This window comes from Bos indicus, chromosome 19, assembly GCF_029378745.1.
Source record: "Bos indicus isolate NIAB-ARS_2022 breed Sahiwal x Tharparkar chromosome 19, NIAB-ARS_B.indTharparkar_mat_pri_1.0, whole genome shotgun sequence".
Classification (NCBI taxonomy): domain Eukaryota; kingdom Metazoa; phylum Chordata; class Mammalia; order Artiodactyla; family Bovidae; genus Bos; species Bos indicus.
The window spans coordinates 15,030,830-15,052,451 of NC_091778.1; the positions used below are offsets into that span (position 1 = coordinate 15,030,830).

A 21,622-nucleotide genomic window follows, 5' to 3' on the forward strand; every position below is an offset into this window, starting at 1 on the left:
ATACGTGTGAACTCACTTAATCCTCACAAAGCTCTTTGAGTTGGGCATTCCTATGCCCATTTTGTAGATGGGGAAATTGAGGAGTGGAAATATCAAGGTCAAGTTATAACCTGCAAGTGGCAGAGCCATCTCAAGCTCGTAATACTACTGTGCTTCATTCATCTGTGCTCTTAATACTACTAGACTTACTGTATCTACCATCTTGAACCTTTTTTTTCTTTTTAGATTTCACATTTTTTATAATCTATGACTTAATCACATTCCTGAGAAGTGGAAATAGTCATTTTCCCATTCTGCCTTCAGGGAAATGTACAAAGGAGTGAAGTGACTTGCTTCAGGCTTCCTGGTTGCTGACTTTGACCATGAGGTCACACAGTCATCCTTTTTTCATAGCCCCGATTGTGTCCATCTCAGCCAAAAGCTTCAGGGCAGGGGAATGACTTTTAAGAAGCTTCATTCTGGGGAATACCTGATTCACAGGTTTGTGCTCGTGTGCTTGCTTGATTGGTTTCCCCAGAGTTAAGGCCTCTGAGTTGCTTTTCCTGCCAAGAAAGCAGTAAGTGCCTTCTGTCAGGAAAACAGAAACATGTTGCCAGCTATTTTGAACAGTGTTAGAAATACACTGCAGTGGGAAGGAGCTGCCTCTGACTGCTGCCCACTTCTTGCAATATTTTAAGGCAGCCATTTGGAGACTTTGTTATCAGTCCCGAGTGTAATCACAGGGAGACTAGTCATCCCCCAAGACTGGGATTTCAGAGGCCTGGCAGCAGTGGAGAGGTTATGGGTGGTTTGGGTTGGTTGGTTGGTTTTTAAGGAGCTCTGGGTCTTTGTGTGCCTACTCTACTCAACTCTCCAGTCACTTTTTAAGAAGAGTGTGAACCTGTGATTGTCCTTCATTCAGTGTCTCCTTCTCATTTCTGTTCTGCCTGCTGTGCTGTATCCTCCCTGGGTTTTTCATGCAGTTAAGACCTTATAATCAGTTGTTGCGATCCGAGTGTGCTTCATCAAGACAAGAGAGAGCTTCAGCTGTGAAATTTTTTCCCTGGGAGAATTCCATTTCTCCTTGCATTTGTTGACCTGTGTTCCCTTTCTCCCCTTTGTTCTCCAGAGCTGGTTGTACAAGCTTCCACTACTGAATTGATCAAGCACCAGAACCGTTTATCAGCAGGATTTATTTATAGAGGCTTTTGTAACACAGTCTCTTCAGTTTTTTTTCCTGTTTTAATTCTTTCCCACACAAATCTTAGGAAACAACATGATATGTTAGTATATTAGAAAAATTACAGAACTATTTTGTCAAAATTAGCACTAACCTCCCCACTGGATTTTCTAGTAGTTTGTTTCCTACTGAACTCATCTTGTTATTCAGTGGATAAATGAGATAAGGCACCTAAAGAGCCTGGAACATGATAAATACTCAGTGTATGTTAGCTCTTTACCTGTTTGCTTATTTGTTCTGTTTCCTTCTCTTTCTGCCTTGAACTGTTGACTTCTTAATTCTCTTTCTCCTAAGAAGGAAGGTAGAGTCCACGCTAAAACTTGTATTTGGTTGTGCTGCTGCTGCTGCTAAGTTGCTTCAGTCATGTCCAACTCTGTGCGACCCATAGACGGCAGCCCACCAGGCTCCCCCGTCCCTGGGATTCTCCAGGCAAGAACACTGGAGTGGGTTGCCATTTCCTTCTCCAATGCATGAACGTGAAAAAATAAAGTGAAGTCGCTCAGTCGTGTCCGATTCCTAGCAACCCCATGGACTGCAGCCCACCAGGCCCCTCCATCCATGGGATTTTCCAGGCAAGAGTACTGGAGTGGGGTGCCATTGCCTTCTCCGGTATTTGGTTGTAGTGCATGTCAAAAACAAATTGTCTCCTACCCATTCTCCTGCCACTTCCACCATAGACTTACGTAAAGCCTGTCTCCCCCCAGCACAGCATTCTAGGACCTGTCATTCCACAGCAGGTGTATTAGGAAACACCGGTAGGGTCTGGGCATTCTGTGATATCTATGCTTCTATAAGAAATACGTATAAATCAAGAAAGAGTTCATATAGAGAAAGAGTTCTGCAACCTGAAAAAAAGGTTTGAGATCCATTGCCTTAAATCTTGGACCTGATATTATTGAATTATTTTTAGTTTGTGGGTGGTGATGAGGAAAAATGAAGCAGTGCTGTTTAAATTTTTGAACTTGTTAGAAATGAATGACAACAAATCTCTGATACCCAATACTTTTTTTTTTTTTTTAAATAACTGAAGTTTAAAAAATACTGCATTCAGTTCTCTCTTCAGATCATCCAGCTAGAATTTGTTATTTTTATCTCAGACCCAAGGGAGGATGGCCTGGATAAAGTATTCCTGATCATTTCCCAGCGACTGAAGTTGTATACGGCTATAGTGCATCTGCTTATAGCCCAGCATGTTAGATTTCAGTATTTCTCTCTCCTAATCTGAAACTCTGATATGTGTAATTTCTAGCCCATGTTTTACCAAAGTTCAGACTCCTTGTTGAACTGTTATATGAAAGTTAATATACATAGCAAGGCATGCAAAGTAGATGTTTAGTAGAAAGCAGATTTTGTTATCCATAGGGTAATCCCTTGTAAACATATACTTAGGAAAAAGAATTTCACTGTAATTTACTGATTGAGAAATTCAGTATCCTAGGATTTTTTTTTTGTTTCCAGGAGACAGATTTCTTAGACCAGTGAATGTGGAGTAGTGAGCAATACGAGGTTAAAAACAGCTTGGGCAAAAGATTTCTTCTTGCCTTGGCTATATTTATATGTAGGTGTTTGTTTGTTTATAGCTCTGAAGATGGCTGTAGTGGATATCTATCATTCCAGGTTAAAGGAGCGACAAAGACGAAAAAAGTAAGTCTGGGAAACCGTCCTGCCTTCTTTTGCCTTTGGACTTTTGACCACATATAGCCTGTAAGATCAAGTTCCCACTTGTGGCTTATCTTATGACCTTGAGGAATACCCTTAACTTTCTTGACTCTCAATTTTTCCATCTGTTAAAGGTAAATATTACCTCTCCTTTTTTTGCCTTTTTTACCTCCTCCTTTCTTAGTGTTATGACCAATGAATAATATGGGTATGTTCTTTTAAGGAAAAAAGCAACAAGAAAAATTCAAGATATTATTAAGTTGTTATGCTTTTTCTAGTGCTCCATTCTGACTGCTGAGTTTTTATGAGAAATCTTTTATCTAAAAGGATTTCAAAGGAATCATGAGCAAGTTTTAGGCACTCTTGATTTCTCCTTCTCTTTGCAACAGAACAAAAACCATACATTCAGACTGAGAAATTATGGATCGCAGATCTCTGTTGGATTACAGAGACTTTAACAGTTCAGAGAAGGGTACTCTCAGGTGTGTGTGTATATATGCGTAGGCATGTTACTAACTAGAGACATGGTGACAACACAATGAGAAAAAGAAATAGGACTTATGAGACACTCTGGAGGGACCAAGACATGATCTGAAGTAAAACTTACTCTCTGCATATCTGGAGTTAGCTTCCAGTGAGCGCTGAAGATTATTCAGCTGTTCTTGAGAGAAGCTTCATTGCTAGGCTTCAGTAGAAATCAAAGGTTCCAGACATGGAACTCTGCATGGTTTACCTAAATTCTGTTCTGCTTAATGCAATTAGAACTAGACAGTATTGTAGAACTCAGTTGTCGAGGTTTCTATTAGATCTTGTGTTTTATGATGCCCTTCCATTAAACATGCACACGATTTATTTCAAATAGCTTCAAGGCATTCTGTGAACGTACAGTTGTAAACATTGAGTGTGTGATCATGGCACCCTTCATCATTAACAGATTTCCCTTAAATGGTTATTCTCAGTTAGCATTTCCCTAAAGCTGAATAGATAATTTTTATGCCATGGACAGATTCCCTTCTGTTTCATCTAAGTTACAGACACGGGTTTTTCAGTATTTGTGGGTGCTCATTGATTCATCCAGCAAATAGTTATTGCCCAAGGGGAGGAAAAATACATGATACTTGAGAGCTTAAAATTGTGTTAGTGACTCAGTGAGCTGCAGAACTGTGAGAGGAGTGGCTTCTCTGGACCTCGATACTCCCCCTCGTAGTCTTTACGGTGCCTAATGAAAGCTGCTTGTGGAAGATACTGTTAAATGTGAAATTAATTATCATAGATAATTATTCTTTTCATTCTAGAATTATAAGAGACCATGGATTAATCAACCTTAGGAAGTTTCAATGTAAGTATTAGCATTTTTCTTTAAAAATTTTCCCATCATTATTGAATAGTTTTAAATCATTTGTGGCAGTAGTTCTTAATCCATGTTGCATATTAGCATCACTAGGGCTTGATAAAGGACAGAAATGGTATGGATCTAACAGAAGCAGAAGATATTAAGAAGAGGTGGTAAGAATACACAGAAGAACTGTACAAAAAAGATCTTCACGACTCAGATAATCACGATGGTGTGATCACTCACCTAGAGCCAGACATCCTGGAATGTAAAGTCAAGTGGGCTTTAGAACGCCTCACTACGAACAAAGCTAGTGGAGGTGATGGAATTCCAGTTGAGCTGTTTCAAAATCCTGGAAGATGATGCTGTGAAAGTGCTGCACTCAATATGCCAGTAAATTTGGAAAAGTCAGCAGTGACCACAGGACTGGAAAAGGTCAGTTTTCATTCCAATCCCAAAGAAAGACAATGCCAAAGAATGCTCAAACTACCGCACAATTGTACTCATCTCACACGCTAGTAAAGTAATTCTCCAAATTCTCCAAGCCAGGTTTCAGCAATACATGAACCGTGAACTTCCAGATGTTCAAGCTGGTTTTAGAAAAGACAGAGGAACCAGAAATCAAATTGCCAATATCTGCTGGATCATGGAAAAAGCAAGAGAGTTCCAGAAAAACATGTATTTCTGCTTTATTGACGATGCCAAAGCCTTTGACTGTGTGGATCACAATAAACTGTGAAAATTCTGAAAGAGAAGGGAACACCAGACCACCTGACCTGCCTCTTGAGAAACCTATATGCAGGTCAGGAAGCAACAGTTAGAACTGGACATGGGGAGAAGGAAATGGCAACCCACTCCAGTATTCTTGCCTGGAAAATTCCATGGACTGAGGAGCCTGGTAGGCTACAGTCCATGGGGTCGCAAAAAAAAAAAAAAGAACTGGACATGGAACAACAGACTGGTTCCACATAGGAAAAGGAGTACGTCAAGGCTGTATATTGTCAGCCTGCTTATTTAACTTCTATGCAGAGTACATCATGAGAAACGCTGGGCTGGAAGAAGCACAAGCTGGAATCAAGATTGCCGGGAGAAATATCAATAACCTCATATATGCAGATGACACCCCCCTTATGGCAGAAAGTGAAGAGGAACTAAAGGGCCTCTTGATGAAAGTGAAAGAGGAGAGTGAAAAAGTTGACTTAAAGCTCAACATTCAGAAAACGAATATCATGGCATCTGGTCCCATCACTTCATGGGAAATAGATGGGGAAACAGTGGCTGACTTTATTTTTCTGGGCTCCAAAATCCCTGCAGATGGTGATTGCAGCCATGAAATTAAAAGACGCTTACTCCTTGGAAGGAAAGTTATGACCAACCTAGACAGCATATTGAAAAGCAGAGACATTACTTTGCCAACAAAGGTCCGTCTAGTCAAGGCTATGGTTTTTCCAGTGGTTATGTATGGATGTGAGAGTTGGACTGTGAAGAAAGCTGAGCGCCAAAGAATTGATGCTTTTGAACTGTGGTGTTGGAGAAGACTCTTGAGAGTCCCTTGGACTGCTAGGAGATCCAGCCAGTCCATTCTAAAGGAAATCAGTCCTGGGTGTTCTTTGAAAGGACTGATGCTAAAGGTGAAACTCCAATACTTTGGCCACCTCATGCGAAGAGTTGACTCATTGGAAAAGACTGATGCTGGGAGGGATTGGGGGCAGGAGGAGAAGGGGACAACAGAGGATGAGATGGCTGGATGGCATCACCGACTCGATGGACATGAGTTTGGGTGAACTCCGGGAGCTGGTGATGGACAGGGAGGCCTGGCGTGCTGCAGTTCATTGGGTTGCAAAGAGTCGGACACGACTGAGCGACTGAACTGAGGGAGCTTTAAAAATTTATGATGCCCAACAGTCACCTCTGATTAAGTCAGAATCTCTGGAGGTAGAGCTCCAGCATCTATTTTTTTAAAGTCTTCAAGGCAATTCTGTTGTATACTAAGAGTCTCAAACCAGTAATATATAGTCAATAACACTAGCATGAGAAATGTTTTTTAAATTAGTGTATTAATTAAAACCTGAATATTAATGGATCGTTTTCCAAAACTGAATAGGATTGTGTTTCAGAATTATATATTAAACATAATATAACTGTAATCATCGGGTTGTGAAAATATTTTTATGGAAAGAATTAACAGAAAGTGACACCTTTATTTTGCATCGTGGGGGCGCTAACAAACAAGACATTAATATTGCATGATGAAAATAAACCTATAATGATTTTTAAGTGATTGCTAACTTTGACCTTACTCTTAAATATTGGTGGTATCCAGGCTGGGCAGAAAGAGTTTCTCTACGTTTTCTTTTACACTGTAGAGTTTGTTTAGCACATAAGAATCATATCATAATAATTGCAGTATTTATATATGTTTATAATAGGTGTATGCCACAAGATTCTGTTTTGTAAAAGTAACCTAATGAGATTGTGCTTCATATGCCAGTTGATAGAATCTTACAGGGTTTGACACTCTGCCACTGGAGGGTCCAGGTCAGCCAGTCTTGGGTTGAATATCTTTCAACAGAGTCATGATCATAAGTAGGTTACATTTTACGTCGTTTAGTTTTTCATTTTCCACTACACATTTTTTAAGCAATTGTAGTGTTTTGATGATATCCCTTCTAATATGTTACAAAATGTTATACCAGTAACTTTACATATAATATGCGATGTGCTTAACCTGTCTTTATTATTGGATATTTAGCATATTTGCAGTTTTTTTTTAAATCATTAAAAATAGCACAAAGGTAAACTTGTTTGTGAATAAAGCTTTGCCTGCATTTAGAATTTTTTTAAGATAGATTCCGAGAAGTGGAATTACTAGGTCAAAGAACATGATTATTAAAAATGCTTAACACATGCTGCTACATTGTTTCCTGAAAGATAATTATATCAATTTATATTCCTTCTGCCAGTATACATTATTGCTTGTTTAGCCTCGTCCTAATCGCGAGCTGTGGGTTTGCAAAAATAACTCCAGGTCAGCTCTCCCTTGCCCTTTTTGTCGACAATAATTGGTCATGTTCTGGTAGTGAGTTCCTATGTCTGAAATTGCTGGGCTTTTGGATTTTAACCTGTATGTAGTAGACCTTGACTCTTGCATAAATTCTGTTCCCAGCTGGTGGACAGAGGTCAGCTTAGCCTCTTTATTCTTTAACTGTATTTTTACAGATAGACCTGAGGGGAGGCTCTGTTGCTTCCAAGAAAGACATGGCATGTGCAGTGTGGTCTGAGAGGTTTTCACTTGCCATTGTGCTGAATGCACGTGTGACCTTACTGTCGTAGGCGTGGGAGCTTTGTCATCAGACTAAATTACTCCAAACTTTTGTATTATTCCTGTAGAAGTAGGGTTGTTTGGTGGTGAATAAAATGAATTTGTGGCTGCCCATCAAATCAGCCCCTAGAATTTGTGGGCAAGAATTTTCCTGCTAAGGAAGAGATTCATCTGAAAAGACGACAATTTAAGTAACTGTCATAAGTAACAGCCTGTATTTTTAGCCTGAGAGTGGACAGAGGTAGCCTAGTTACTCTTATTGAAATGACTGAGTAGCAATTCGAGAATTCCTGATCATTCCAACCTACCAATTATTGTTGGTGGGTTTTCCTATCCCTCTTTTTGCTGATAGCTCTTTTTATTAGAAATTTGGTCAGTAGTGATCCTTAAAGGTGCTGATTCTGGCTACCTGTAAGGGTATCCCAGGTGGCATATATGACCATTTGCTTCCATGATAGTTATTAAAATATAACTTCATTCGTAGTATATTATGTTGTGGTAGTTAAGTTTAGAGAAAGGCAAAATGACCCATGTAGAGAGTGAAACAATAAACGCCTCACTTGAGGATATGGAGTTACAGACAAGATTTTTAGTGGGACATGGGAGAGATCACACACTTTTGCCAAACTGATCTACCTCTTCTAGATGAATTAGCATGTCCTCACGTCCCTTGTTCTGCAGAGGTCAATACCGGAGATTTTGCCCTACATTGTTCCTAAGAATGCATGATCTGCCGTGTCCTTCCTGTTACTGCCAGCACTTCCTGCCCCTGTGCAGATTGAGAGACAGCGAGGTGTGGGGGTCGCCAGAGTGCAGGTGCTCTCCGGCCATGACAGCATCCCTGAGACATAGTCCCTCTGGTTCTGTTAGCATCATGATTAGTGTGCTGCATTCCCTAGCTTTCTGGTTTGCTTCCTGTCATGAGTAAATTAATCGTGTGAGGTTAGGAATAATATTCTTCCATTTTACTACTTGTTAAAAAAAAAATACAGAAAACTTAGGGATCTTTATATTCTTTACTTTCCCTGTAGTAATGGAACGACGATATCCCAAGGAAGTCCAAGATCTTTATGAAACAATGAGGCGATTTGCAAGGATAGTGGGGCCGGTGGAGCATGACAAGTTCATTGAAAGCCATGCATGTAGGTGGTTTCTTAACCTTGACCATATATTTCTGTGTGTGTGTGTGTTTATATAAACAGGAACGATAATGGTGTTTTTTGTGAAATTCTGTAAGTAAGTGGATTTTTTTTTAAATTATTTCTTCCCCTTTATTGCTCTGAGATAAATTTGGAACTTGGGGAATGGAGAAGAAAGCTTAAAAATATTAGTGGCTTTCCCCCCCCCTTAGATAAACAGTAGTTTAGTAGCTTTTTCCCCCATTTTTAATATGGGAGTATGCAAATACATGGGGTTCATTATACTATGATATACATGTATCCATCACCCAACTTCAGCAGTTAACCATCCACTGGCTGATCCAGTGTCATCTTTGCCACCCATTCCTTTCCCATCCTCAACTGGATTATTTTGAAGCAAATCATATTATTTTGTTCATAATTATTTTAGTATTAAAACTAGTTTCTGGGTGGGGACAGAGTTGGTTGACTCATGGAAATAATATATAGCACTTCCATCATTTTCCTGCCTTTTTTCTCTGAGAGAGATCTACATAGTTACCATTTGATTTCTCACTATAAAAAATTGAAGTTGTTAAGGCAGTAACGCCTGGACTATAAAACAGTCTGGACTGAGGGGCTGAGTCTGTGCCTCTCATCATGAGATTCAGGTATTTGATTTTGACTCCCAAATTTAGTTCAGGACGGTACTTCATGAAGGCTTGTATCCTGTTCTCATCGTGCAGATATTTCTTGCATGACACTGCAGGCATTTATCTGAACCGGCTTGGTTGTCCTCACGGACACCCTGTTTAGTTGGCATTCTTTGTGTGATTTATCCTGGGTGGCTCATCTTTACTTCCTGTCCCAGTTTGTACCATCCCTGGTTTATGTGTCACTCCAGGGAACTACACCCCGTGGATTGTCCAGGTTCTTCCTTCATCTGCTTTTTCAAAGCACCCAGATTTGAACATTCCATCACATAATAATCTGAGCAGTGCAACCTGATCTGTGTGTTCAGTGGAGGCAGAAATCTTGGTTTATGGAAAACACACTGCTCTTTTGTCCCTATAAGAGAAAAGCTGTAAAGAAACCATCAGGAACTTGAGCACAGAATTTTGTCCTTCCCTTGCAAAAAGGTCTGTGTCATGTAATACCAGAGACAGGTTTCATACAGAAATTTGTCTTTGTGGCTGCAACTTTTAACAAGGAATAAGTAGAGCAGGGAAACTTGGTGGTTTAAGAAATTATATTCATTACTACTGTAGCTAAATGAATTCAGCCAGGTCACTATGAATTGTTTCTAAGAAACAATTCCAGCTGCTTTCTGCAACTGGAGACAAGCCAAAAGACCACTGCAGGACATTTTTGTCAGCTCTTAAGTAAAATTTCTAATGGGATATTAGCAACAATTAGGATTCCCCAAATGGAATTACCCAGTCTTTTATAGAAGGCAGAATTACTGAAAATATTTAGCAGTAAAAGTGCTCATTGATGTTGATGTTGTTTTTCTGATGTTTCTCTTTTTTGGGGGGATAAACAGTGGAATTTGAACTCCGAAGGGAAATCAAAAGGCTCCAGGAATACAGGACGGCAGGCATTACCAATTTTTGTAGTAAGTATGCTTGTGCTCCACACTAAATCAGAGGGCAGGTGCCTTCCAAACATATAAACAAGCTTTCACATTTCAGAATGAGTTTTTGATCTTTCCAATAAGTTTCATCTATTTAATCCTTATAAATACCATTATATAGATTATCTGAGGTGAAATAAAAAGTATGACAGAGTTGCTGTTTGAGATTTAGGATTCTGTTGTGGCCTCTTAAAAAAAAAAGATTTTGTATTCCAACTTTTAGCCTCAGCCTTTTTAAATTTAGTGATGCATCATCTGATCATTCCCATTAAGCACACTTCAGTTGGTTCTAGGCACTTGCATCCCAGTTACTTGAGTTAGAGATGATTATATTCAGGGCACCTAACCATTCACCATGCATTGGACTGTACCCTTTGTACTTCACCAACTTAAGAGAGGGACTTCTCTGGTGGCTCAGACGGTAAAGCATTGCCTACAGTGTTGGAGACCTGGGTTCGATCCCTTGATTGGGAATATCCCCTGGAGAAAGGAATGGCAGTCCACTCCAGTATTCTTGCCTGGAAAATCCCATGGACGGAGGAGCCTGGTGGGCTACAGTCCATGGGGTCGCAAAGAGTCGGACACGACTGAGCGACTTGACTTTCACTTTGAACTTAAGAGATAGGTATTGTTATTCTCATTTAATAGAGAAACTAAGGATGAAAGTGATTAAGTAACTAGTTGTAGTAGAGCCAGGTTGTAAGAGAAGACAGTTGTGTTAGCAGTTAAGAGCTGAAGTCTAGGCTTGGACAGCTTGGGTTTGGATTCTGGCTCTTTTACCAGATCTATAATTCTATTCATTTCAATTTTCCAAGTCTCTTAGAGTTCATGTGAAGATTAAATTAGCGATGATGCATGAAAACATAGTATAGTACCTGACGCACCAAATCCTCAATAAATGGCAGTTTCTGTTGTTCTGTTGTTGTTTTGGGGATGGTCTTCAGCATGTCCTCCTTCCTGTTGGTTGAAAGCTGTCACCCGTTCACCCAGTGCTCAAGTTCAGCCCAGCAAAATGGCTCTTTATTTCTAACATTGGAAATTTTACAAAATGAAATTTAATGTGGAGTACTAACCCATAAATAAAAGTGGAACTCCTTAGGTTGAAGTCTTGTGGAGCCCAGGACCACCAGTATGTTCACAGTAATCCCTGAGATATTTTCATGGTAACCTGGGCCTCTGTGGAACTTGGCTTGAAACCCACTGGTTTGATATTTTGGATTTTTATACATTAATAGTGTGGAAAACACTATACAGCTGTTAGCAAGATGCGTGTAAAGACTCTGATGCCAGATTTGGGTTGCCTGATGCTGGCTGTCTCCAGGAAAGAGGTGAACAGAATAGTAATAGTCAAAGAGGATTTATTTTTATTTGTAATCCTAACTGGTTTTTAAGGAACAGTGTATGTGCATAGCATTTGTGTGACTTGAAAAAATATATGGATAGAAAAAATAGAGCAGGAAGTAAATATAACAGTATTAAGTTGCTTTTAGGGGATGGAAATATGAGCAACTCCAACTTTCTTTGTACTTTTCTGTTTTGGGGATTCCCTCTCTCAAATTTCTTAAAGGTAGAAAAGGAATAAACACATTTTCATTTCTTATCAAAAAAGAGATTTCAAACTAGGGGAAATCACTTTGTTTGCTCTTAGAAAAATAATTCTGGAAGCAGTTTTTCAAAGGAAATTAAAAAACGACTGGGAATCCCCTGGTGTCCAATGGTTAGGGCTCTGCGCTTTCACTGCCATGGGCCTGGGTTTGATCCTTGGTTGGGGAACTGAGATCCCACGAGCCTCACAGCAAGGCCACAAAAATTAAAAATTAAAAAAGATGAACTGTTTGTTGATGAGTTAGGAAGCCCTTTGGTTAGTTCTACTACCTTGTCATTGTAGTCACTTTTTTAACACCTACAGGTGCCAGGACCTACGATCACCTCAAGAAGACTCGTGAAGAGGAGCGCCTCAAGCGCACCATGCTCTCTGAGGTCCTCCAGTACATCCAGGACAGCAGCGCCTGCCAGCAGTGGCTCCGCCGGCAGGCTGACATGTGAGGAGTTAGTCCGGGGACACCTTCATGGAGCTTTCGGCCTTTACCTGTATTTTCAGACAGTCCCATGGGTGCCCTACCCTAAATGGCAGAGCTGTAATAATTAGGTAGCTAGAAGAATTCAGAAAACTTGAGCAGGCTGTCTCAAACAGTACAGTACTGACAGTTTTGAGAAATGTAACTGGCCTCCTAGAATCCTACTTTGCTACTTTGGCCTTATTTTTTAAGATTAGTGTATTCCCTTGCCACACCTTCTTCTTCTGTATCTACTGGTGTGATTTTCACTGGAAGATCAAATGCCTGCTTTTTGCTCATGAATGGTCTCTGTGATGTGCCATACCAGGATGTCTTCTTAACAAATCTAAGCAGTTTCCTTCCTGATTCCTTTCCTGAGTTGTGTACAGTTGGGATAGCCTGTAAAAACATAGTCTAGTCTGTCTCATTACTTCTCTTCAAAGTAGCTGACCTGATAAATGTTACCCGGGATCATGGGCTTTGGGAATTGCTTTCTTTGATGTGACATAAGTTTAAATTCCTCTTCTTTTTTGTAGTGATTCTGGCCTGAGTCCTTCTGTTCCCATGACTTCGAATTCAGGTAATTATTTTTCAGGCTGGAGCAAGTCACAATTGTGGAGTTTTCATCTTGGGAATTATAGTGACCCAACAAACCCTCCCGCCTTTGTGGGAGCCAGGTGCTTAGGCAAAGGAATGGTGATTGTTATACAGATTCATAAACATCAGCAAGTTGTTAGAATCTTCATGGCCAAACAGGAACTTCCCTCGGGTTTACAGTACAAAGACGGGGAGGAGAGGACCTCAGACAGGTGTTTTTTCTATTTTACCAGTGTTCACAGGCAGTTTGTTTACTATGATTTTATCTACCACAAACTTCAAGATTGTCTCACAGGGGATAATTTAAAGGCTTTGTATCCTCCATGAGCAAGGAGGCACGTTACTTGCCAGAAAAGTAAGACTTTCTTTATAAGTTGGAGACTTAAAAGTATTTCTCTTTCTTATCTGGCATGTCCTATTTTGAGGTCAGTTTACAGGGCAAGATAAAGCCATATGATACCTGATAATCCTTGCTGCTTGGTAATTAATAAATGGTAGTGTGGGGTAGTATTAGTTGTAGAACGCTGATCTAAGATCATGGTGTTGTTTGCCTGTTTTCTTGGTTATCATTCATCCCTGCTATGGAGCAGATTAGCCACTTTCCCTGATCAGAACATACAGACCACTCCACTGTTTACAGACTGGATTTGGCAAAAAGATAACCCATTTGTAGTTTTACCATTTTTTAAAGCTGGGAAAAACAGACCTTGTGATCCCATTCAAAAAATCTCCAATTCAGGACCCAGACAGGGCTCAGAGAAGGCCACTGCAGGGGTGATATATATATATATATTTTTTTTTTTTTTTTCATTTATTCCTGTGTTTCAAGTAATTACTTTTTAATATTCAGAGGAGAAAAGAGTCTTTTAGGGAATAGCCAAGACAGTTAAGTTTTATAAGTTTCTCACGTCCAAATCCTCCCCCAGTCTAAATACAGAAATAAGAAAATTTAACGTTGGCTAATTAAAGTGAATGAATGTACTTGACCTAGCTTCTCTGGTATTTGTGTTTTCTGAACCATTTGCACTCACTCTTGGCTGCTTCCTTGGCGGGCATCAGCTTCCCTCAGCTCCAGTGTTTAGGTTGAGATGACCCTTTGCTCCTTTTCACACTCTTGAGTTGCTGCTAAGGCAGTGCAGAGTTGGAAACCTGAATCACTGATCATAACATAGCCTCTTGGAACTGGTAAGGCATTTGAGTGATCATAATCTCCGTTTCAGGGCATTTAGGGTCAAGCTAGGCCTGGGACTGCAGAGCAGCTCCCATTCCCTCTGTCGATATTAAAGGGAAGCCTGTTTCATTAAAGGGAAGCCTGTTTCGTTGCAGAGCGAGCTGTAACAGCCCCTCCCCCTGCTCTCCACCACCTAAGCAGCACCCGGCCCCCGAGAAGTGTAACGTAGTATTCTACATTTTCTTTTGCTTAATACAGCCCATTCACTCAAGTGTACATTCAAAACAAATCCCCAGAGTTGTGCACATCAGGCTTCCCATCCTGGGCAGTGATCTCGTGCTTGGGGCTCTTTCTCAAGGTATGTGAGTTCAGCTCAGCCTCTGCTTTGCCATGTACTGGCTCACTGTTTCTCTGTGTGGGTCTTTCAGGTAAACAGGGCTACTTTGGGAGGAACAGATATTCCCTCAAATAATACATAATGAAGGGCCTTTTGCTAGCCTGACTCTGCCTTTGATCTCAAGGTGAACGGCACCTGGGTAATTGCCATGTCTGCCTGCACTGCTGGCAGAATGGCCAGTGTTAGGGAAGTCTGTCCTGCGGAGTTGTTATTTCCATTCATCAGCTGTCAAGACAGGCGGCATGGGACTTTTCTTAACTGGATGACATCTGGGCTGTAGATTTTAGAATCTTCTACTGGGTTAGGAAGAATAATCTTATTTGACTCTGAGGTATGTGTGATTATATGTGCATTTTATCAAGGCAAAGGGCACTTGACTTACTTTTTTTTTAAATTCTTTTCTTTAATCTTTATCTTATTTTTGGCTTTGCTGGGTCCTCATTGCTCTCGTGTGGGCTTGCTTGCTTAGTTGCAGCCAGCAGGAGCTGCTCTTCATTGCAGTGCGTGGGCTTCTCATGGTGCCGTCTCTTGTTGCAGAGCACTGGCTCTAGGCACATGGGCTTCAGTAGTTGCAGCACATGGACCCAGTAGTTGTCAAGGACATGGGCTTAGTTAGTCTGCAGCATGTGGAATCTTCCCCAGCCAGGGAGCGAACCTGTGTCCCCTGAGTCAGCAGGCACGTTATCCATGGCACCACTAGGGAAGTCCTTGACTTACTGTTTTTATTTTCCAGTGAACTTTGGGGTACCCGATATATAGTAGTTCTGTACCTAACAGGCCTGACCGTGGTGAACTTTGTTACACTCTTGACTCCTGAGGTACTGTCTCTCACAAAATACATGCCTTTTTCTGTCTGTATCTATAGGTAGACGAAGTGCACCGCCCTTGAACCTCACGGGCCTCCCTGGCACAGAGAAGTTGAATGAGAAAGAAAAGGAGGTAACAAAAAGAAGGGGGAGCTGGTTAGAGGAAAGAGAGTAGGGGCCGGTTATTCACTGAGTTGCCGTGAAAAACACATTATAGGATCAAACCCATTTTGCTCTGCTCACATCACACATGTGCACATTCAGCTCTAGTCATCCTCAAGGTCTCGGTGTTAAGAACCGACCTTAGCAGGTCTCAGGGACTCCTTTCCTCATCACCCTGCCACCGTTCATCTGCTGAGAGAAGAGCATATGATACATAAATCTAAATAATACCAACTGTCATTTATTGAGCATTTACCATGTACCAGATACTGTACTAAGTACTTTATTTACTGAATTTAATTTTTTACAAACTTAAAATAACTTATATATGGAAATGGTTATTTCCTATAAGAGTGGGCACTTTCAGAAGTTCTACTCTTATTCCAACAATATGACCATTATTTAAAGATTTTTGAGTTGTCTCCATGGTATGTATATAAACACAAAAGAGAAATCCATCATTATACATTGTCACACATTAATTTTGATTAAAAAAGCCATGACCTACTTTTCTTTTCCACCATAATCACTTAATCACTGGATGTGTCTTCTTATGACTGTTAGCTGTTTCTAAACTTTTAAGTCCAGCCTCAAATGAGTCATCATCAAGCATTTTCCAAATAATATGCAACAACTCTCAAGTCCATTCCAAAGAGGAATTCCTCCTTTGTTCCTGGTGTGCTCTTTTTTATAGTTCACAAGATGGGTGTCCTCATCTGCCACTCCGTATCAGAAATTCAGGTCAGACAGAACAGAATAGGGGCTGGTATTAGACTTTTATTTTACCCAGTAGGAACAGTGAATATGAGTGCGGGAGGAGAAGGGAGTGTATGTTATATCCACGTGTTGCTGAAGAAGGATTGCCATTCTGATTCAAGTGTGGAATGACCCAGAGTTTCAAGCAGTTTTTTGTCCTTACTCACAAAATGGTGACTTCAGACTGTTCATTGCTGGATAAATGGTAGGTGAACTGGAATTAAACCAGCTTTTTGGATCTTTAGTAGTTAAAGTGACCTCTTAGCAAGATCTCTAGACCTCCTTTCCCTCCAAAGTAGGAAGTGTAATCACAAAAGTAGGGACTATGGGCTTATGCTGATACCAGACATAATGTGATTCACACTTGGGAACCCAAGTGTCAGCACCCCCACCCCGGGCCCTGCGACTCTTCCCTGACAGGCTGGGCCAGAACGTGCCGGGCCTCTGCCCCAGGCCAGTCCTCAGGACACAGACTTACACCCCGGGACAAACCCCGGGGAGCCGGCCGATAGGTGCCGCAGCTCTCCGGCATCACCCGCAGCCTTTTTCTGTCTCCTGAGACTGTTCTCATCAAAGAAAAGACGGAATGGAATGTGGTCTATCCACCAGCAGCTCCTGTAAATAGTTGGAGGTTGATGTCACTCTTTACACTTTATTATGGCTATACCTGCTGGATTAAATTTTAAGACTGACAGATGTTAATGTTCATTAAATTTGCCATGTCTTTCAGCTCTGTCAGATGGTGAGGTTGGTCCCGGGAGCCTATTTAGAATACAAGTCTGCTCTATTGAACGAATGTAACAAGCAAGGAGGCTTGAGACTGGCACAGGCAAGAGCACTCATCAAGATAGATGTGAACAAAACCCGGAAAATCTATGATTTCCTCATCCGAGAAGGATACATCACCAAAGCCTGAGGCTCCCCAGGAGTGTGGCGGGCCAAAGGACCGCACGGGCATTCTGGAACCTTGTTTTTGAACTGAATTCTCATTGTGAAAAGAGGGGAAGAACAAAGGAAATCTTCAGTTTTATTAGTGTCTGCTTTCTTCTCCACCCGGCTTTAAAATACTCCTGTTGTTGGTATTGTGCTGCAGAGTTATGTGCTAGATAAGCTATTGTTAATTGTGTGTGGGCATTCATTCCTAACACCTCTTGTAACTAAAACAAGAACCATAGTACCTCACATCACAGTGTTAGTAGAAATAGAACTAAACCAGTGTGTAATCCCAGGAGTCCAGCTCAGATCCTTGTACCTGCTTGGGAGGTTGGTTTTCTGATTATGTTTTGCCTTCAAACGTTACAGATAGATTTGAAATAAAGAGGTTATAGTGAGAGAAAGCTTTCTCTTTCTGTCTGAGGGTTTCTTTTTAAGCTGACAACTCATGTTTATGAGTAGAAAGGAGGAAAACCTCCCCATGATGGTCTTGTCCCAAACTGTACTTTGTTGAATGTCTGGCTCTGTAATCTGCAGTCCGACTGTCTAATCTGCAGAAGACTTTTGAGGAGGTAGCAATGGACATAAAATGTCTCTGTTATTTTTAGAATTGATTAAAATGTTTTGCTACTTAATTTGTGGGTTTGTCAAATATTCTGGTCACTAAAGCACACTTAGGGTGTTGGATGCCCACCTCATCACGCTGAACTGCCTGTGCTAACACATGTGTCCTGGGCTCGCCCCTGTTGTCACCGGGGGCTTCCCAGGATACCAGGTCCCCAAGGATGGAGATGATTCAGTTAATTTCAGCATTGCTTGGATGACACCTGAACCCTAGTTTCTCAACGGTGAAAGGGTAGCCTACAAGAAGAGCTAGTTTTAAAACGAAAGCCCTTTCATGTGTGGAACTCACTAGGTATGAGGGTGAGTGACTCCACCACATCTGAAAGTTGGTCCTTGCATCTTTTTGCACAGTAGGAAGCCAAACTCAGAGGGTTATCCCTGTTCCGTTGGAAGCAAACAGAATCTTCACAAATTACCTCCGATAGCTGACTGATTCTTTAGTTCTTTCATCATTCAAAATACCTAATTCAAATAGTGTATATACTTGGTTGGAAATATTGGCACAAACTTCTTGGCTGATGTAAATATGCATGTGGTTTGCTAATGGACTTCATCTAGGGTTTACAAATGAAAAGGAAACTCAGGATCTGAAGGAATTAGAAAAAAGGACTTCGGTATTTTAAAAGGGTGGCTTGTGGTTTTCTTTTTTTGTTTTCTTGACATAGTCCTATTTTTAGAAAACAGTCTATCACCACCATCACCCCAAGTTGATTATAAAGGGATTGCCTGTTTTTTTTTTTTTAATGCTAAGACTTTTAAAAAATATATTTATTTATTATTTTTGGCTGCACCAGGTCTTCGTTGCTGCACATGGGCTTTCTCTAGTTGTGGTGCTTGGGCTTCTCATTTCTGTGACTTCTCTTGTGGCATACGGGCTCTAGAGTGTGGGCTCAGGAGTTGTGGCACACGGGCTTAATTGCCCTTCAGCATGTGGAGTCCTCCCAGACCAGAGATCGAATGCGTGTCCCCTGCATTGGCTGGCAGATTCCTAACCACTGGACCCCCAGGGAAGTCCAGCTTCTTTGAAGTATTGTTCTAAAAGTGCATTAGATGTCAGTGTCGGGTGATGTCTGCTGTAGCCTGAGGTCCTTAATCTTGATTAAGGAAGGCTTCCTGGGAGAGGTGAGGTTTTGAGGCAATGATAAGATGGAGATGAGAGAAATAAAATGGCAGATGGAAGAGGGAGACTGTTCCAGACATCGTGGGTGGAAGAGGAGGTGGAGGCAGCCATGGGAGTAAGGAAAATGGTGCCAAGAGATTTAGTTGGCTAAGACACAAGGGGCAGCTGTGGTGGTTAGGAGTGGGAGGACGGCGGGACAGTCTGATAGAAACCTTGGATCCAGTTGAAGTCTGAAAAGCTGATTGGGGAATCAGATTTGATGAAAATGGCATGGTTGAAAACAGTGACAAAAATAAGGCTGTAATTTCAAAAGACTAGAGTTTAGAAAGTGGGATTGTTATGGTTTTGGTAAACCCAATTTTGCAGAATTTAAAACTTAAAATTCTAGGGGATTTCTCAAACCAAGCCATAATTTTGGGTGAGGAGTACTCAAAAGTAGTCACTATCCTTTTGCATTTATAATAGAAAAGCATTTGCTGATATTTGATGTCGCTAACTAGCTTACTACATTATTTCCTTCTTTCCTTCTTGTCACCAAAGGAAGGCCCTTCTTACTAAAAATCCAGAGCTAGCAAGAACTTTTCAAAGAATATTCCATCCTTCCCCTTTTCTGCTAGATGGGATTGGCCATAAGCCAACTACATTGATACAGGTCTTTCTTGGTCCAGATCATCTCAGAAGAAGGAAAGTTTAAAACTCAACAGTAATAAATAATGAATAAAGATCTTTAACTGTGAAGGATTTTTATTACAATTTAAAGGATTTCTGTTGGAACTTTTTCTTTCTGTCAGTGACCCCTTGTGCTCAGAGACTTTAACAGTCTGTACTGAAACAAATTATTTGTGATTTATCTCTTCTTGGGTTCCAGTTTTCATCCTTTTATTGTTTACACCTCCCCCCACCCCAAGCCCCCATTTTAAATCTGGACTTGGTTAACCAGTCACTGCTAAATGATAAGAACAAACTTCCCAGTTTTGAGTAATGAGATCCTCAGCTTGTGGTTACAGGAAAGCGAAGACGACCAGTGACATTCATCAATAACAAAGTTCTACTTGGGAAGTCATTCAAACTGTTAGGTAGAGTAGGGAAAAGGAGCCCAAAATGGTGGTGGCTTAAAGACAAGGAAGGGAAAAGCCTGCGAAAATAGAACAAAAGAAGGTCTGAGGACCGGAGTAAGGACCTCAGGTAAAACAAACAATGCTCCTGGCTGGCCCAATTTACACAGGACAGGCCCAGGGAGAGAAAAACATATAAAGAGAGGAGCCAAAGCTAGCTCGCTCTCTTTCTCTCTCTCCCCCGCGCGCTGGGGTGCTCTTCTCCTCGTGTCTTTGGATTGACGTGCCCTCACTCCTCGAAGGTGGATTTTCCTGCTATCTTCTAAATAAAATAGAGCTGTAACACTGAGCCGTAACACTGATTTGTCTAAGAGCTATAACACAATCCATTCGAGACCTGAGACCTATAACACAGTCTATCCGAGACCTGAGAGCTCACGGTCTATCCAAGACCTGAGAGCTGTGACATGCCAAGGGGGCTTTAATGTCCGTCACTCCAAATCTTTGTTGTGACGAGACAAAGAGCCGAGGAACATACACTTGCGTGACATCACTTTAGGAAAAATGTAGATATATAATAACTAAAGTTTCCAGCATGATGAGTCAGAAGACCAAACATAGAAGCTTTGGAAAGCTAACTCGTTTGTAACTCCGAAACACCTTGACTGGTTTCCAAGCAAGAGAGCTGTACTGTGTTCTAAACAGCATTCTGGAATATCGCCCATTCTTTGTTTAAAATTTATTAATTTGGCTGTGCTGGATCTTGCTTGTGGCACATAGATAGGGGCTTTAGTTGCAGCACTTGGAATCTAGTTCTCTGATCAGGGATTGAACCCAGACTCCTTGCCCTGGGAGCGTGGAATCTTAGCCATTGGACCATCAGGGAAGTCCCTCTTCCATTCCTTTTTAAGGATGTTTTTGTAGATACCTTATACACTGTTATTAACACAAAAAGCTTTCCTACACCTTGCATGTACCTGGCTTTTTAATCTGAATTTCTGAAAGTTAGTTCCATTCAAGAGGAAGCTTTGCTTTCCTTTCCAGTGTGTTCAGCTGGATGCGAGTAACCTCTCCCAGGTCGGCCAGAAAGGACCACCTCTGCTACAGTGGGACACTGCCATGTCTGTAGCCTGTGCAGAAGAGGTAGCCCAGCCATAATAAAGACTTTCCCTTCAGTCGGACACAATAACCGGCCCTCTGCATGAAATGTAAGTGATACTGATCTCGGGGTGCAAGGAGAGCCAGAGCAGCCTGGACAGGACGGCAGTGGCCGTGCTGACACGGACACCTGTTTGGGGAGAGTGAACGGTAGTGAAGAGTAGCTTGGAAGTATCTTGGAACCGAAGTCTCCTATCCACGGAGTCCTCATTGGCATTGTATGCTGCTTCTGCAGGCTAGAGGGTGGGGACAGGTAAATCATTTCCCAGAAACTTGGAAAGCCGGTTTTTGTTTCTAATGGAGGCAGTTCTTTGTCTGTTCATTGTTTGCCTTGTTGCTTTGGCTTCTACCAGTTGAGATGCACTGAGATAAACTGCCCTTTGATTCAACTGACCAGCCTTACAAGGCAAGAGACACAGGTACTTGAAGGATAAATGTCTTGCATCTGTCATTAAAATTCCTTTGTCACTATGAGTTACTTGCTTGGTATGTGTTACGTACT

General features: G+C 41.2%; 1 protein-coding gene across 4 annotated transcripts in view; it reads left to right on the forward strand.

The window, feature by feature from the left end:
• TADA2A (transcriptional adaptor 2A) overlaps positions 1 to 17,798 on the forward strand; it is a 46,248-nt gene extending 28,450 nt beyond the window's left edge. For 3 of the 4 annotated variants that reach the window (XM_070772631.1, XM_070772633.1, XM_070772632.1), the window contains exons 9-16: positions 2,800 to 2,863; positions 4,174 to 4,217; positions 8,565 to 8,675; positions 10,195 to 10,266; positions 12,194 to 12,326; positions 12,878 to 12,921; positions 15,372 to 15,445; positions 16,961 to 17,798. In XM_070772631.1, coding sequence (XP_070628732.1) covers positions 2,800 to 2,863; positions 4,174 to 4,217; positions 8,565 to 8,675; positions 10,195 to 10,266; positions 12,194 to 12,326; positions 12,878 to 12,921; positions 15,372 to 15,445; positions 16,961 to 17,146 — 728 coding nt within the window. In that variant the 3' untranslated portion in view covers positions 17,147 to 17,798. The remainder of the gene's footprint in view (positions 1 to 2,799; positions 2,864 to 4,173; positions 4,218 to 8,564; positions 8,676 to 10,194; positions 10,267 to 12,193; positions 12,327 to 12,877; positions 12,922 to 15,371; positions 15,446 to 16,960) is intronic. The other variant, XM_070772634.1, reaches the window with a different exon arrangement.
• Positions 17,799 to 21,622: the final 3,824 nt, after the last annotated feature.